The 17,845-nt window shown below is 42.2% G+C and overlaps 2 protein-coding genes and 1 long non-coding RNA gene across 5 annotated transcripts; 2 read left to right on the top strand and 1 right to left on the bottom strand.

Annotated features, from left to right (window-relative positions):
• Positions 1-6,030: 6,030 nt before the first annotated feature.
• LOC120786664 lies at positions 6,031-9,622 on the bottom strand. The gene is made up of 3 exons (XR_005706739.1): positions 9,385-9,622; positions 8,351-8,557; positions 6,031-6,197 (listed from the first exon to the last, which is right to left on the bottom strand). It is a non-coding gene; the product is annotated as an uncharacterized LOC120786664 (long non-coding RNA).
• Positions 9,623-9,654: 32 nt separating this feature from the next.
• On the top strand, positions 9,655-11,494 carry si:ch211-191i18.4 (uncharacterized protein LOC799350 homolog). Its single transcript, XM_040122210.1, has 3 exons — positions 9,655-9,998; positions 10,601-10,693; positions 10,992-11,494. Exons 1-3 carry the CDS (start codon positions 9,900-9,902, stop codon positions 11,115-11,117), a joined length of 318 nt encoding a protein of 105 aa, XP_039978144.1. The 5' UTR covers positions 9,655-9,899; the 3' UTR covers positions 11,118-11,494.
• A 1,792-nt stretch (positions 11,495-13,286) lies between these two features.
• On the top strand, positions 13,287-16,830 carry jtb (jumping translocation breakpoint). 3 transcript variants are annotated; one of them, XM_040122202.1, is made up of 6 exons: positions 13,287-13,481; positions 14,499-14,539; positions 14,749-14,834; positions 14,990-15,069; positions 15,662-15,865; positions 15,954-16,830. In XM_040122202.1, the coding sequence occupies exons 1-5, from the start codon at positions 13,393-13,395 to the stop codon at positions 15,816-15,818; spliced, it is 453 nt and encodes a 150-aa protein (XP_039978136.1). In that variant the 5' UTR covers positions 13,287-13,392; the 3' UTR covers positions 15,819-15,865; positions 15,954-16,830. The 3 variants fall into 3 exon arrangements, with proteins under 3 accessions (XP_039978136.1, XP_039978137.1, XP_039978135.1); XM_040122203.1 differs by having other exon boundaries at positions 14,993-15,069; positions 15,662-16,830; XM_040122201.1 differs by having other exon boundaries at positions 15,662-16,830.
• Positions 16,831-17,845: the final 1,015 nt, after the last annotated feature.

Raw genomic sequence — 17,845 nt, 5'->3', positions numbered from 1 at the left:
CTGTCTGTCTCTCTTTTCTGTCTCTCTTGCTCTCTCGCTCTCTCTGTCTCTCTCGCTCTCTCTCTGTCCGTCTCTGTCTGTCTCGCTCTCTCTCTTGCTCTCTCTCTCTCTCTTGATCTCTGTCTCTCGCTCTCTCTTTTCTGTCTGTCTCTCTTTTCTGTCTCTGTCTCTCTCGCTCTCTCTCTTGCTCTCTGTCTCTCGCTCTCTCTCTCTGTCCGTCTCTGTCTGTCTCGCTCTCTCTCTTGCTCTCTCTCTCTCTTGATCTCTGTCTCTCTCGCTCTCTCTTTTCTGTCTGTCTCTCTCTCTTTTCTGTCTCTGTCTCTCTCTGTCTCTCTCGCTCTCTCTCTTGCTCTCTCTGTCTCTCGCTCTCTCTCTCTGTCCGTCTCTCTGTCTGTCTCGCTCTCTCTCTCTTTCTCTCTCTCTCTCTCTCTTGCTCTCTCTGTCTCGCGCTCTCTCTCTCTGTCCGTCTCTCTTGCTCTCTCTCTCTCTCTCTTGATCTCTGTCTCGCGCTCTCTCTCTCTGTCCGTCTCTCTCGCTCTCTCTCTCTCTCTCTTGATCTCTGTCTCTCTCGCTCTCTCTCTTTACTCTCCCCCTCTGTGAACAGCTCCTCCTCTCCGTCCACACTGTGGACCTAAACATGATCATGTGTGGGGGGAGGATTGTTGCTGACTTTTCTCTGCAGCGACCCCGGCTAGCATAGCTGCTAGTCAATATCGGCTGCTCCTGCAGTTGGATAACGTTAATTTTAATTCTTCTACTGTGACGTTGAATTTTTGCTCCCTCATCTAGACGAATGTTGAAAAATATTTTGAAGTATTTCGAAAGTAGCGAGAAACGTAAAAAAAAAACACGTGGGAAAGCTGAACAGCCCGACCAGTGTGATTAGCTATCCAATACATTTGCTTGTATATTTCTAGGCTTCAGCCAGTGCTGCTTCGGCAGCTGAAGCAGCAAGAGTGACAGTAGACGCAGAGATAGAGCTGAATAAAGTATATTTTTCAGTTAAGTATTTTTCACAAAGCACTAATTAATTAAAGTATTTGCAGTGGAGCACCTTTATAGATGGGCTGTGGTCAACCAAAGAAAATCTGGGTCGACTGAAATCGTACCTGCTCTTCAACCAATCTACTGGTCGCAGAGGGAAAACAAATCTGAACGTTATCTCTAGAGGAACTAAATCGGAGACAGTGCACTGAGTGCACTCTACCCGGTAGCCTCATTAGCCTAAATGAATTGGAAATAAACAGAAAAAACAGTATTTGCAGCAATTATTTTATACTGAAGTGATAACAACAGACTCAGAGCCGACCAGCGAGCACCTTCCCATATTCATATGATTTCTGGAAACAGAACTATATCAGCTGCTGGTCCCAGCACAAGAACTGTTGAGGAATATTCGCTCAAAGCCTCAGGCGTTAAGCAGGAAAGTTGACAGAGCGTCCTAACAGAGATAAATTAGCCTACCACTGTTAGTTTTAACTGTATTATGTAATAATACTGTATAAAATAATTTATATACGGTATCATTAAATTAAATTCTGTGGGAAACACTGGTATGTTTATCGTTTGTTAGCTTTGTTTCTTGAAAACATATTTCAACTTGAAATGGCAAAGCTTGAGGTTTAAGGTTTATGGACACTGGAATCTGTTTTGGCAAAGCTCTTTTCTCTCTGTTAGGCAAAAATGTGTTTTTAGATGTAAGGGGCTTAATCCGGAGTTAACTTTAAAACTTGAGAACAAACAGGATGCTAGTTGCATGACCCTGGAAACTATGCTCAATATGAAGACCAAAAGACGTCTACTTTATTATTTGGGAAATATGATCTACTAAGTGCTACAGCTTCTAAAACCTATTAAATTTATTTAAAAAAAATATAAAACAAATGGCCATGCCCTTAAAATCTCCCTCGACCATCTCAGCTTATCAAGTGACAAAATGGGAGGTTCTGAGACTCAAGTTGAGAAACTCTAGATAAGTAAAGCACCTTCAGTGGTTTCAGTGTTAACACGATACCACCATTTTACGTCATGTCTGTTTCTTTGTATTTCACTCCATCCTGCAGATGTCAAGCAGCTGTTGGTGAGTAGAGAGGTTTACCCTGAGCAGCAGGAGTGGAGCTCCAGTGTGGACCAGGAGGACCCAGAGCCCCCACACATTAAAGGGGAACAGGAGGAACTCTGGACAAGTCAGGAAGGAGAGCAGCTTCAAGGACTGCAGGAGGTCATACAGATTGTGGGTAGGTATTTTTAAAAACCTGGGTATGAAAGATGTTTTCCAGTTGCATTGTAAGAAATGTAGGATCCAGGGAAGGTTGGGGATGCTGTGATTCAGATGCATAAACTCAGAATATCTGCCAATCCAATATCATTACTCTCGTTTTCCAAAACATATCCATCCATCCATTTTCTGCCACTTATCCAGAGTTGGGATGCGACTGCAGCAGGTAGCAAGATGGTCCAGACATCCCTCTCTCAAGCAACGTTTTCCAGCTTCTCCTGGGGGTTCCCATGGCATTCCCAGGCCAGATGAGATATATAAATCACCAGGGTGTTCTGGGTCTACCCCAGGGCCTTCTGCCAGCCGGACATGTCCAGAAAACCTCCAATGGAAGGCATCTAGGAGGCATCCTGATCAGATGCCTGAACCACCTAGACTGGCTCCTTTCAATACGAAGGAACAGCGGGTCTACTCTGAGCCCCCTCCTGAAGTCCGAGCTCCTCATCCTATTGGATGAGGTTGAGCCCAGGAAGCTCATTTCAGCTACTTGTATTTGCGGCCCTATTCTTATGGTAAAGCTCATGACCATAGGTTAGGGTCAGAACGTAGTTCGACTGGTAAATTGAAAGCTTTGCCTTCCGGACCACAGCGGTCTGGTACAACGTCCGCATTACTGCTGACGCTGCATCAATCCACCTGTCAGTCTCACACTCCATTTACCCCTCACTTGTGGCCAAGACCCGAAAATACTTAAACTCCTTCACTTGAGGCAGCCACTTGCACCCAGCCTGGAGCAGTTTTTCTGCCAGAGAACCATGGCCTCAGTCTTGGAGGTGCTGACTCTCATCCCAGCAGCTTCACACTCAGCTGCCAATGTCACCAGTGCCTGCAGCAGTTTGTAGTCTGATGAAGCCAAAAGAAACACATCATCTGCAAAAAGCAGAGATGCGATTCTAAGGTCCCCATACTGGACACACTCCTCCCCCGTCTGTGCCTTGAGATCCTGGTGGCTTATAGTTGCATATTTTCCAAATCATGTTTTTCAGATAATTGTATTAACAAAATTCTTTCATGCTTTGGAGCCCACTATATATTCACAACGAGCCACATCAGATCTTTAAAATTTTTATATATAATACTCATGTTACAGACCTTTCTTAGAAACTAGGGGCATGTCTGAAAGAAATCAAAATTTCCAATTAATGAAGCATTCAAAATGAAGAAAAAAAATGATTTCACACCTATAATTCAAGTGCATATTGCCCATCTATGACAATGACTATCTTAAAAACAATCACACCACTGCAAGGAGCATGTTTTAATTAGTACATGCACAAAATATGAACTTGGTACCTTGAACCAAACTGTTTTTATCAAGGTATTAAACACACCATGTTTTACTACCAATGAACATGCTGCAAAAAACAGATGTACGGTTTAACTGAGACAATGTCAGGAAGTTAAAAGCTTTGGAGAAATGGTTTCTATTTTAAGAGTCTGAACAATCCAATGACGTTGTTTTCCAAATCCGATGGAAGTGGGACCCAACAGATCTAAAATCTGTTGATTTAACATTGAATTACCCTCCTTCTTCAACTCGACGGTCTCCCTCACTGCTGGTGTCCACCAGCAGGTTCCCAGGTTGTCGCCACGACAAGCACCTACGACTTTCTGACCACAACTCCAAGCAGCTGCCTCCACAAAGGAGGCTTTGAAAATGGCCCCCATCCCCAACCTCCCCCAGGATGCATGAGAAGTACTTTCAGAGGTGGGAATCGAAGACCTCACGGGCAGGGGCCTCAGCCAGGCGTTCCCAGCTCACCCTCACTACATGTTTGGGTTTACCAGGTCTGTCCGGCAGCCTCCCCCGCCATCTAATCCAACTCACTTCCAGGTGTTGATCAGTTGACAGTTCTGCTTCTCTATTCACCTGAGTATCCAAGACATACAGCCACAGATGTGATGATGTGACCACAAAGCCAATCATCGAGCTTAGGCCTAGGATGTTCTGGTACCAAATACACTTATGAACCACCCTATGCTCGACCATGGTGTTTACGGCCAGTCCATGATGAACACAGAACTCCAATATCAAAACAACACAGAGGTTCAGATCAGGCAGGCCATTCCTCTCGATCACTTCTGTCCAGGTTTCTATATCATTGCCAATGGAGTGTTGAAGTCCCCGAAGAGGACTATAGAGTCCACAGGCAGTGCCCTTTCCAGGACCCCGCCCAGAGGCTCCAAGAAGGCTGGATACTCTGAACTGCTTTTCAGCGCATAAGTACAAACCGTCACAACCTTCCTCTCAATAACTTGCAGTCGCATGGAGGCGACCCTTTCATTCTCCGGATAGAAGTCCAACACAGTGGCACTGGACTGGAAAGAGTCCATCCCCTCTCTAGTCAGTCAGTCAGTCGAGTTTGGTTCCAGAGCCAGTGCTGTGTGTGGAGGTGATCCCAACTATATTTGTATAATATCCCTATGACAATATTGTAATTTAAAATGAACAACACAGTCCTTGTTTCGTGGTGAGAAGACACAAGTCTGACTTTGTCAGATTGCTGCAATGACTTTAATGTAAAATTGCCAGAACATTTACATTATGAGGTACTTTTCTGAGAGGAGGTTGGGGTACAGAAATGGTATTGTGATTTCAGTATTAACCCAAAATAGTTTTACATATTGTACTTGTGTCTGTATTTCAGTGTGTCCTGCAGATTCCCCCTGAGCAGCAGGAGCGGAGCCCCAGTCTGGACCAGAAGGACCCAGAGCCCCCACACATTAAAGAGGAACAGGAGGAACTCTGGACCAGTCAGGAGGGAGAGCAGCTTCAAGGGCTGGAGGAGGCCGATATCACCAAGTTCACATTCACTCCTGACCCTGTGAAGAGTGAAGATGATGATGAAGAGAAACATCAGACCTCACAGCTTCATCAGACTCAGACTGAGAAGAACAGAGAGGCAGAACCTCCAGCCAGCAGCTCCACTGAACAGATGGAGACTGAAGCTGATGGAGTGGACTGAGGAGGACCAGAACCAGCCAGGAATCAGATCCAGACAGACATTTACAACCAGATGCTGATGACAAGTCTTCAGACTCTTCTCAGCCTGCCACCAAAGACAATGATGAGCAGGAGACCAGTGAATCTCAATCTGTTTTAAACTATCTGATATATGATGAGGTCCATGTAAATGATGTGAGATGCAATAATGTAAAAAAAATTATTTATCTGCTGTGACTGTGGTAAAACTTTTTGCCGCAAGAGGTCACTGCTGAGCCATATGACATGTCATACAGGAGAGAAACCATTCAGCTGCTCACTTTGTGGGAAAGGGTGTGCTCGCAAGGAAACTCTGAAGGCACACAAGAAATGGCATGCAAGAGACAAACAATTCATTTGCGCAGTTTGTGGTCGAACATTTATACATCCTGGATATCTGACACAACACATGGCCATCCATGCAGGGGAGAAACACTTCAGCTGTAGTGTTTGTGACAGAAGATTCACTTTGAAGTCGCATATAAAAACTCATAAGTGTGTTTGTAAGTCGTCACACCTTCATCAAAGTCAGACTGAGGAGAACAGAGAGGCAGAGCCTCCAGCCAGCAGCTCTGCAGAACAGATGGATACTGAAGCTGATGGAGAGGACTGTGGAGGACCAGATCCAGCCAGGAACTCAGCTCCAGATAGAATAGACATTCTGAGGAATAGCGCTTTAGCTGTTCAGTCTTTAAGAAACAAAATCAGTGAAGACCTTGAGACACACATGAGAACCCACACAGGAGAGAAACCCTTCAAATGCTTAGTTTGTAATAAAACATTTACTCGCAAGTTTCTTGTGAAGGAACACATACGACTCCATACAGGGGAAAAGTCTTTCAACTGTGAATTTTGTGAGAAAAGCTTCATGCGGAGACCGGCGTTGGTTGTACATACACGTGTCCATACAGGCGAAAAACCATTTAAGTGTTCTGTCTGTGAGAAGAAATTCAGTCAGGCTTCAACTTTAAAGGCACTCGTGAAAATACACACAGGAGAGAAACCACACAGCTGCTCACTTTGTGGTAAAAGTTTTATCCAGAGGTGTAATTTGGTGAAACACATGGGTAACCACTCTCTCTAACTTTGTCTCGAAGTATTGTTATTGTGTGGGAATTTTTGGACAAGAGAGGCTGATTTGAGAAATGAGTTTTGACTTATTTTGTTCAGTTGATCAGATTTGACCAGAAACATAAAAGATGTTTGAAAGTGGAGCTACACAATGAAGTAGTTTCAAAATTAGCATTCTAGCAAAAATATTGATGAATCCTAGTTTCTTTATTTGTTTTCTATAAAATTTGAATTAAAAGTTGAAAATTGCCTGGTGGGATGACACTTTTTGCATTTTAAAATCTCTTGTAATTCCCTGCATTTACACTCACCAACCACTGTGTTAGCAACAAAAAAATGTGATCTCAGTGACACAAGATTATTGGTGCCAGACAGTGTGTGTTTGAGTGTTTCTGAAACTGTTGATCTCCTGGGATTTTGACACTCAACAGTCTCTAGAGTTTTTACCCAGAGTGGAGCCAAAACAAAAAACAGCCAGTGAGCATTAGTTCATGTTGACAAGAGAGGTCAGAGGAGAATGGCCAGACTGGCTGGAGCTGACAGAAAGGCTGCGGTAACTCATAACTTTAAAGCCTCACTAACCACAGTGTTTAAATAGACTTCATTGCCCAGACGCAGAATGGACATGAACCATTTCTACTGGCAGAAGGAGTTGTTTTATTTTAATAGTTATTTGCGTCTAAATCGTCTATAAAATTAAAAATACTGGAGTTGTTTTATCTTCTTAGTTGTTTGATGAGCAACATAAACACAATGATGAGATCAACTAATTTGGAAACACTCAAATTTAGTCAGAAAAGTTTGACCAAAAAGTAGAAAGGTCTCTTGTAAACTAGTGATTGAGAAATTTAAAAAATTCTATATGTATATTGTTTTCAAGCTTATGCCAAAGTATTTTACCTGAGGTTTAAGAGAAATGGAGATTATATATACATCAGCACATGTTCAAATTTAATCACAAACCAGATGCTCTGTAGAAAAAAAAAAGTTATGTTCAAAGATTTCCCAATTATTGATTTGTTGTGGGGAAAAATTAGCAGACAAGTTGCTCCACCGTGAATCCGGCAGCTTCATTTTTCTTGGTCTGATGTCATGTAAAAGTAAGGAACTATAATCTCAGGAGACTAAGGTGAACACAGGTTTTGGAGCCAGTGCAGTAGGGCATGATGGGAAACACCTGGCTGTCACCTGCTAAATGTTTGTTTTATTAGTCTGATATTGTACTATTAAGGTTTATTTTGTTAACAGAGTAATGTGACTTTTGTCAAAGATGCTGAATTCACTCAGTAGTCTACAACTATTACAGATACTGTACAACATGAATATTATTTATTTGTTATAAATATTATGAATCAAACATTTGATAACGAGTAAAGAAACATCTGTACAGATGTGAAGCCCTGACTGAAGGAAAATACTATATTTCTGCTTTTCATCTCCGCATGTGTTCTGACTAGTAACGGATGTTTTGAATTTTTTGAATTTCAGGGTGTGAATGAGTTTGAGGTGGACAGCTCAACGAGTCTGACAGCAGCTGCTCTGTGGTCAGATCTACAGTGGTTGCATTTCTATGGAAAATAATTTACTAATAGGAGGAGGTTACAGAAAAAACCCTGTCATGATTGTCGGGGAAAGCCTACCATGTCATACAGAGCATCATTAAAACGACCACTGTGATTGAGTCCAAGCTTGAGTAGAATGGTCTGATAACGTTTTGTTTAATTGGGGTCAGAATTAGCAGGTTGCGGATGTTTCTGTGACTTCCCGTATAAACGGTCGATGCTGCTGGAGCTTTCCAGGCGAGGCGTAGCTCGCCTCAAACCAGCTTAAAGCCGGGACACAGCAATTGGATAAAGCTGCCTCGTGAACCTTCTTTTACTGACTGGCCGCTGAGTTCGTGACAATATGTTCAAAGTCAGACCACAAAAGAAGTATGAGGTAAACAAGTGAAATAATCACGACAAGAAAAACATCAGTAACTGTGCTTGTAAAGAAGGAACTTGATAATAAAATCTCACAAATTGTGTCGTCAACACAGGAGACAAGTCTTTGGCCTGAAGACAGGAAGAACATGCTGCTGTAATTAGAAAATCCCAATCGATCGATCAATTCATCAATCATTCCACTCCAACATTTGAAGCTGCAGGTGTTGGTCTCAGACTGTATGGGCGTCTCCACCTGCTGTTGTGGTTCTTGTCTCTGCAGCGGCGTCGAGTCCAAAAGAGCTGGATGAAAGTTGATATAGGTCAGAGGGTGCGGTGATGAGTAAATTCACTCTGAGCCAATCACATCAATGCTTTCATTCGCTCCGAAACAGCTGAGCCAATCACAGTGAGGACGACAACAACAGCTCAACAAAAGGAAAGAGGCTTTTTCATCATGTTGTCTGGTGCTGGGTTTTTTAACAGCTGATTAAGGTCAAATAAGGATATAAACAAATAACATTTACTTCTACTCGAGTACAGTTTTTGGCTCCGCTACCCACCTCTGGTGCTCGTGGATTCTTCCTGTACAGTTATCATCCAGAGCAACATCCTGTACAAATGACTAACGGACCTCGTTAACCCCGGAGTTGAGTCGTCGTTTGTGTTTACATTGTTTTCTAGAACCGTGTGGAGCCAAGGCTGAGGCACTGATACGTTTGTCTTGACAAAAGCTCTGTTTGCTGTAATACTCACAAGACAGAAATGTGACTTCTCTGGACCAAATGTGTAAACAGAAATTAGGATTAGAGCCGCAACAATTAGTCCATTGATGGATTAGTCAGTCAACAGAAAATTAATCGATAACTATTCTGATAATCGATCTACACATTTAGTATGTTTTAAGAAAAAAGGAAAATTCTCGGCTTTGGCTTCTCATATTTGTATTTTCCCAGTTTTCTCAGTTTTCTGTCACAGTAAACTGAACATTGACTGTTGGTTTGACAGAACCAAATGTCTGAAGACGTCACCTTGGACTTAATCAAGAAAATAATTAGTGATGAATGATAGTTAATGACAGATGAATTGTAGCTGCAGCCCTAACGCTGATGCCGTCTTTACTGACTCACGCTCACTGCAGATGAAGTGGACTCATGGGATCCAGTCGATCAGTTAAGGAGTTGGAATCTGAAAAGCACTAAGGCGTTGCCTGCCAGGCGTTGAACCGTTGTTGGCTGTGGGGCTACGCCCAGACCCGTTTCTCAACTTGTCCAAATCACACAGTGGAGCAGAAGACATGATGATAAATCCCTGTGGTTTGGCTGTGACGCCGCTCCCCCCTTTGATTTTGAATTTTCCCTCCACACCAGAATCACCTTTGTTGATTGGTCCCGTTCAGATTCTGCAGGGTCGACACGTTGCCCTCAGAGCTTTTTCTGCTCGTCGGTACAATGATGTAACTGTGATGCGTCGGTCACGTATCGGAGGAGATCAGTGTGATGTCACTGTCTGGTCACGTGAGTCCTAAACCAGACTAAGAGGATTATTGCGTTTCCTCTTCAGTCTCTGATTTATTCACACAGAAGAAGAAGAAACAGTCCCGTGGATGAACAGATGATCGATCGATCGATCGATTGATTCGCAGATGAAGCCGAAAGTGTTTCTGCTGCTGATCTGCTGCGTATGTCTGCAGAGAGTCGCCTGCAGTCTGCCCGACTTCACGCCTGCAACACCTCTGCTGCAGGTAGGACAGGTGCATGCTGGGAAAAAGATACAAACTACATGTTAATGTTGTAAAGTACACACTATGTATGGATCGCTGTTATTTGGCCTCTGAATTGCAGAGGTATACCGTTTCTAGCATTGATGGCACTTTGGGTATTTTTATTGGTATGTTGTGTCTGTCCTGTTGGCAATAAAGTTAACTCAATTCATCGGGCCAACCGGGCACAGGCCTAGGGGCCCAGGGAGTCCAGACCCTCTGGTTGAAGTGACTTAATATTTATTGTTGAAAAGACCCAGAGAGATGTTCTGATTCGAATCAGTCTTATAATATTGATTCTGAACAACTAAATCCAAAATTTGATTTAGTTCATTTTTCATGTAAGTAAAAAGAAAAGGCAGCATCTCGGGCTTTCTTCGATGGTTTGCTGTCGTACCTATCGACCACAGACACTCAAAACCACCACCGAGAGAAGCGTTAGAGGTCTGACTCTGAGCAACGGACCATTGACTGAGCAGCTAAAACACAGGCAGACGTCTCAAACTCCGCCTCTACCTTCAGTTGCTGTGTGTTGCCACATCAAATGTTTTTGATATAAATGTTGGATTTGTTCTTTCTGTCAGGTTGAAGTGTCAGTAAACTCTCTGACGAAGAACGGGTTCAGTCGACTTCCTGGACTCTGTCGACGCCTAAAGAGACGCAGAGTCACCGTCCTGGTACAAACTCACATCTCCACTTAGTTCACAAACTAGGCCTCAGTGGGCTGGCTTAGGTGTTGGGTGCAGAGCGGAGGGTTTATTTAAAAATGAAACAGAGGGTCGGATGTCGGTTGCCAGATTAGAGGGGGCGTGAGAAATGAATTACAATAAATGAATTCCTCCTATTTAGCACCCACAGAGACCTCAAAGAGACAGGCCAGCCTAGGAGGATCAACCAGAACGCCCACAGACAGTCTGATGGAAGACCACCTGTCCAACTTTATCCTGCAATATTCCCTCTCTGTCTCTGTCTTAGTGTAACCTGGAGAAATTCTGTTGGCGGGGGCAGAGTCGGGGCTGGAGTCAGAAGAATCCGTCCGGTCAGGTGTGTCGTTGTCCACGGGGCTCCAGGTGTTCACATTTCTTTGTCCACAGTCTCTGAACCGAACGTTTCACCTTTAAATGATAAAAACGTCCTCACTCAGAGGAAGAACGTCACAAACCTTTGACCTGCTGGGAACAAACTATGTTTCTAAAGTCTTGAATTCTTCCATAAATTTTCCATTTTTCCCTCATTTTCTTTTACGTTTTTCTCTCGACAGCAGATTTTCCTGCCTGTTAGTATAAAGGTATCAAACTGTGTTTTTAACACTTAAACAAATCATCCTCTGCACTGTTGCTATAAAAAATTCTGACCGAGAAGTTTTAAATGCAGAATATAATTTATTTTTATGTTTATTATTTATTGTGTTCATTTGTAAAACTACTCCGGGTGGATGTCAAACATTATGTGACAATATTGATTGTACCTGATAATAAGAGGAGATTAAAACAAATACTGTTTATCACATGGTTTTCCTCAGAGTTTTCTGCAGAAGAATTAACAAATAAATGAATAATGAATGTTTATATGAATGGGAGATTCTTTAACCACAAATGTACACAGGTTAGAAAATAATGCCTTCATATCTCAAACATCAGCCTGTAATGTGCAGCGGTGGCCACCAGGCGGCACTGCAGAGACGCTCTGATGACGTTGACTTCTGTATCCGTCCCACGTGGACGTCTCCAACACTTCAGAGCGAGCAAGACGAGGACCGGAAGCGACGCATGATGACCTTCAAAGTAAATGGTGTTTTATTACATTCAGAAACACGTGAATGTACAAGACACACCACAGTTGTATCAAAGACATATATGTACTATGATCTATTCCATTACTTAGTTAGTTCTATTCACAGTTATAGTGTATACTACATATATAACACTGATGCATAGTTTTTGCTTTTATTTCATCTGGATACCAATAGAAAGATACATGTTTATACAAATTTCACTATGACTCTTTACGGTCTGTTTTAGCTGATTGTAAAACAAAACTGTGAGGTAGAGCAGGATTTTTTTACTTTCCTTTTCTTACTTACATTTCAAAAGAATTTACTACAGAAAGATTTTTACATGTATGTGTTGCAGTAATATTTCCTGGGTAGATATACACTACATTGCAGAACAAAACATTTTGAGGTCGAGCTTTTATTCTGAAAAAACATACTGGAAGTGTTGCCTGTGTTACCTGACGTTAACCTGTCGGTCTAAGGCCGCGGACAGTTCGCTAACAGACGGAGGATTAAACCAGGTCTATGTTATAAGGTTGATTTGACGGTCAAATTGCGTCTCTCCGCCGGTTATAAAGTGTTATCGCTTCTCCCGGGTTCCCGCGCTGGTCTTAAAATGGCGGTTGTGTCAGCGGATTACGGTGAGTGTTCAGAGTCGGACCTAGGCTAGCTAACGTTAGCATGTACCCGTAGGTAAATACCATGTCAGCAAGCTAACCTTTAGCATTAGCAGGAGAACAGCTGCACTGTTTTCTGACTGTTTTATTTATCATCGTTACTCATCCTGAACACATTCTGTTCTTCCTTCAGGTTGGTACAAGCGCTAGATAACATCGGTAGCTGTGTTAGCCTGTTAGCTACCCTGCAATGGTAACCTGGTCTTTGTTTTGAGTCTGCACAGGAACATCAGAGTAAACGGCACATTAAATCAACGTTTTCTAAAGCTATACTCAGCATTATTGATCGATTATCTGCTGTCAGCTGATTGGTTAACTCAGGTAACAGGTACAGGATCCCCCTGTGACCTGAAACCATCAGTCGTCAGAAAATACATTCACAAGATAATTGTTGAATCATTTGGGTCGTTGCAGCTCTAATACGAGATGATGTTACTCTTTCTTGACTTTTCTTGACTGCGGGTTCCCGACTGATGGTCGGACACAACCAGACTATTGGAGACGTGACGTTGGACTTTGAGATACTGAGATGAATATTTTTTATTGTTCTCTAATAAGTAATGAAAATGTTTTTCTACAAGACTCTGACAATATTTTTATTAATGTGGCTGAAAATGCCTTTCAGACATTATAGAGCGAACATGTTGGTATTAATCGACAGAACAAAACCTGACTGACTGTCTGTCTGTCTGTCTGTCTGTCTGTCTGTCTGTCTGATTGATTGATTGATTGATTGATTGATTGTGTTTTTTCTTTCAGGTCTCGGCAGGCTGGAGCCTTAAAACTCTCAGTTCACTCGAATCGCCATGTAATACAGACAGGAAACCAGCTGTGAGTCAGGCAGTAAACAGGTCCAGAAGCAGTCAGGAACCAGTATCAGAGTGTCAGGGTGGCTGTGGTGTCGTCCTGGTGGAGGAGTAGGCTGATGGAGAGTGACTGTCGGATCCCCGTGGCGTGTTGTCGGCCTCGAGTCCTCGTCCTCCACGCTCTGTTCTGGGGCCTCGTCTCCCTCAGGTCAGTCTCTACTTGGGGGGTCAGAGGTGAGAACTCATACGTGACCTCAAAGATCTATCACGGCTCAGGTTTATTTCTGATAGTAAATCACCAGACTCTGCGAAGTGGTAAAGTGCGTCTGGTTGTTGTCACCAGCTGAGCAGCTCTGCTGTTTAACAGCTGTAGTTTGGTTCATTTGGTCGGGACCCTTTAGCTCTGGTCCAGTTCTTGTTCACTCTGACTCTCTACAAACAAACCGAGAGGAGTGAACATGAAGTGAAAACAGAAACTGATGGAGAGGTCTGTGGAGGATCTGAACCCCCCAGGAACTGAGATCCAGGTTGAAATTAAGTCCCATAGAGTCACATGGACCGACATGTACCTCATTGACTGAACAGTCGGATCAGGGAAAATCCTGCACTCAGGTGCTGACGTGCATACATTTTTACCACGGTTACCACGTGATTCGCATAAATGTACTGTATACGAGTTGTTTCTACAGATTTCAGAGCAGTCAGCAGATGGATTTGTTAGTAAACCAATCAACGGGACTGAAACCCTCCTCTTCAGCTGGTTAGCTCACACCAGCTGAAATGAACTGTGATTTTTAAAGATGTTTTTTGGGGGATTTTGCTTTTTAATTTATAGTTGACAGTCCAGACAGAGAGAGAGGGGTGGGACATGCAACAAAGGTCTCCCAGCCTGGAATTGACCCGAGGTTGTAGCGGTCTTCTGGGAAGTTCTAGAAGCTTCTGGAAGGTTCTGGTGGTTACTTTTTGTTCTTTTTTGCTCTGATAGAAGCACTGTCCACTACCTGCTCAGCAACAAACAGCAGACAGACTTAGTCAGAGACCAGCTGGTGAACAGCGTGAAGCATTTAGCAGCAGAAGAGCCAGATTTTCCCTCAGGAGCTGGTGGAGACCAAAGCCTAAAAGCTAAAAGAGAGCACAAAGAAAGTACTGACAGAAACCTGAAACTGTCTCAGATTCTAAAACCAGAATCCTGTGTGATGGTTTTAAATGTTATGTTGTGTTTCAGGGTGTTTGGAGCAGCTCTGCTGAGTGAAGAGAAAACTACAGGTATTATATGAAATAAAACTTAATCAAAAAAATAAAATTAAACAAGAAACAGCAGCAAGGTTTCCTGGGAAAATGACCAGCCAGCTTTCAGGACTGAGCCTATGATTTAAATGAATGAAAATGATACTGCTGTTTTCAGAGGGTGATGAGAGAAATTAAAGCTGTATATTTCCTCAGTCTTGACCTCTGACCTACTTCTTCTTCTGCAGCAGTGAAACCCGTGGTCGCCCCCTGCTGGCTGCTGGAGGAGTTTATAGTGACCACAGTATGTTCACAGTGTAACGCCTTCCAGACTGTAAGTGTTTAAAAATAGAACTGCATGTTGTTACTGAATGAGTTAACTTCATTAAATGCAGAGCTGTTTCTGATAAAGGCCTTTGAAGCATAACATTTATCAAAAACAGTCTGTGTGTCGATCTTTAGTGTGATGGATGTTCGTTTGTGTTTCAGAAGTCGTGGTCGGCCTGTGGACAGACAGGATATGTGGAGAGAGTCAACTGTACCAAATCAAACAGAGACGAGTACAAGAGGTCAGACTGAGAGGCCGACTGTGTTGAACATTAGTCGTACATTCCAAATCCAGAAAAAAAAAAAGATTGTTTTAAACAGTTGATAGTCAAAAAGACAACTGAACATCAGTCAAGATGAGACAGTGAAACGCAGAGTTATGTCCTCTGTTCTCTTCCTCTCCTTCACGCTAGAACCGGTCCTACAGACGTGTGTTCTCGAGCAGCACGTACGAGTGATTGAAGGAAATCTGTGGCAATCACTAATTCTATTGCATATCGAGTTTCAATTTACGAGTGGTTTGGTCTCAAAGTCTCTGAGTTTTTTTGCAGTCACCTAAAATTTTTATCATTAAACATTTTGATCATTTAATGTCATTTTGCACACATTTGTTTTATGGAGGTCAATAATAAAAAAAAAAAATCCATATTAATATTATGATACGGCCCAGTTCTAATGTGCGTTCGTTCTGTTGAGGAAACAGTATTACATTTTCTTACATGTAATATCAGATTGTGCAGAAACCCTGGTGAATCTGACTTGAATAAACCTGACAGAGAAAAGAAAGAGATGTTCAGGAGAAGAGTAATGTCCTGTGTCCCCCCACCTCCCCAGCTGTCGCTCTGCAGTGATGGAGGAGCATCTCTTCTGGAAGTTCGAGGCGGCCATGTTGGCTCTGACGGTTCTCTTCGCCATCCTGGTGGTCGTTCGTCAGCGCTGGCTCGACCGCCTCGCATCTGAGAAGGTCCGCCGACAGATCGAGTCCATCTAGGACACCAGAGACAACAGGACTGGGACCTAGACCCGAACCTGGACTGGGTGGGTTTTTTTCCCTCAGCAGTATTTTAACAACAATTAAATTCTCCATCAATTCTATTTCAAATTTAAGTGATTTTGAATTTTCCAGATAAACCTGAAGAATTGCCACAGCTCACAAACAGTTCCCATTTTGGAGATACATGGTTTTTCCTGGGGCAGCGACGCCATAATATTAAATCTGAACTCCAAATAATGAGTTAAATCTGGTGTTAACGGTTCAATTCTTCATAACAGGAGTTAAATCTTGTGGTCGGCTAAAGATGCAGTAGAGTTGTAAATCTTTTATGGAGAATTTAACTTTTGAAATGAACGATTATGATTGAGTTTTAAATTTCACTTTTTCAAACTTTATTTTCGATATGAAAGACAAAAAAGAACAAAAATGTTAAAACCGCTGGCAACAAAAAAAACTGGACCTGTGCCAGGTCAGAACTGGACCTCAGTGATCCTGGTTCTCCGTTTAAATCCTCTCTGATTATTTTGTTTTTGGTCTGGAGAGTTCTGAATCTGTCCTTTACCTGATTGGTCGACCTCATCACTTGATGGGCTCTGATTGGTGCCTGCTTGGTCCCAGCATTGCAAACTGAACAAACAAGACGACTTCTGGAGACGTTGGGGAGAAAAAAAAAAGCCTTTCCACAGGATCAGATTTAATATAAATCTGAGGCGAGCCAGTCGGACATCAGTTTATTTTGAAGTCATCAGAGACGTCATCATCTAAGTCTTCCCTGATTGGTCGGGACTAATCTGACAAGTGGAACTGATTCAGTTCATAAAGTTCAGTTGCCCAGCTGATGAAGACGTGAACATAATGATGTGAATTTTTCTTCATTTTGTCAAATATCTCTTGTCACCAGAATTGTTGAAGTTCAGAGGGTTTTATCGTTAATTTTAAGGTTTGACTGTAAATATGTTTAGTTTTGTTTTTCTGTGAAGTTACTGCCAAAATAAACTGAGAAACTGAGTATGAGCGACAGTTTGTTTAAAACATGTCTGTGATGAACTGAAACAAGTTACTGAAAAACTAAGAAGATTAAACAAACTAAAATAGAGAAACTAAAAATAAACCTCAAAGGTTGAACTACTTCAGAATGAGAATATGTAGCAAAATAAAAATAAATGCAAGAAGTACTCAGAGTGGTCACGGGGGCCCCGTGGCCCCAGGACCTCTGAGCCTGTTTTTAGATGAAACAACTTTCTAAAATAACTGACCTGAATAAGATTAACCCTTAGGACGCATATAGCTAAACTACTTGGTTAAATTGTAACTGATATCCTCTGGACCTTCAGACATCTGAAATATTTATGTTTTTTTTGTTTTTGTTTTTTTTAAATATTTAAACAGAATTTGGTCCAATCAGTTGACAGATTAAAAGAAAAAAACTCAAATGAAGTTAAAACCTTTTTTTTTTTTTTTTGAGCCATTTTACCATTTTAAGAGCTCTGTCATTCAACTTTCCAAACCCCCAAAAAACCCATACAAATTATAAAATGTTAACCATTAGATTAATCTTTTAAAATGAACCAGGTAGAGAATAAAACCATGTTACACTGCTACAAGAACTCTTTCCATCAAATCTGAACCCGAGTCTTTTCTGGCAGCAACTCTAAAAACAGACCAACCGACCTCGATCGTGAACAGCTTCTTGTTGATGCCACATCAGCAGTGAACTGGAACTTTGAAGGATCAGTCAGAAACATTACACAAGCCTGAGTTTAAAGCTCACCGTCGAAGTTTCTCACGAAAACCTAATTCTGTGCATCCTCCTATGCTTGTATACTATGTATAAGTCTACTTTAAAGCGCAAATCCCATGTGCACACTCAAACCAGCAAAGTGTCCCTCTGTGTCTAGGCTCTAAAAAGGGCCCACAAGTATAGTTTAATTTTTAAAGGGGATGTGAGAGTTTTTGCTATCACTACATAGCCAACGTTAGCATTAAGAGCTGTTTACTAACCAAGAACTTCAGCCATCGTTGCA

The sequence above is a fragment of the Xiphias gladius genome, chromosome 24, assembly GCF_016859285.1.
Source record: "Xiphias gladius isolate SHS-SW01 ecotype Sanya breed wild chromosome 24, ASM1685928v1, whole genome shotgun sequence".
Taxonomy (NCBI): domain Eukaryota; kingdom Metazoa; phylum Chordata; class Actinopteri; order Istiophoriformes; family Xiphiidae; genus Xiphias; species Xiphias gladius.
The sequence above is the reverse complement of the archived record's forward strand: the minus strand, read 5'-3'. Positions and strand labels throughout refer to the sequence as shown.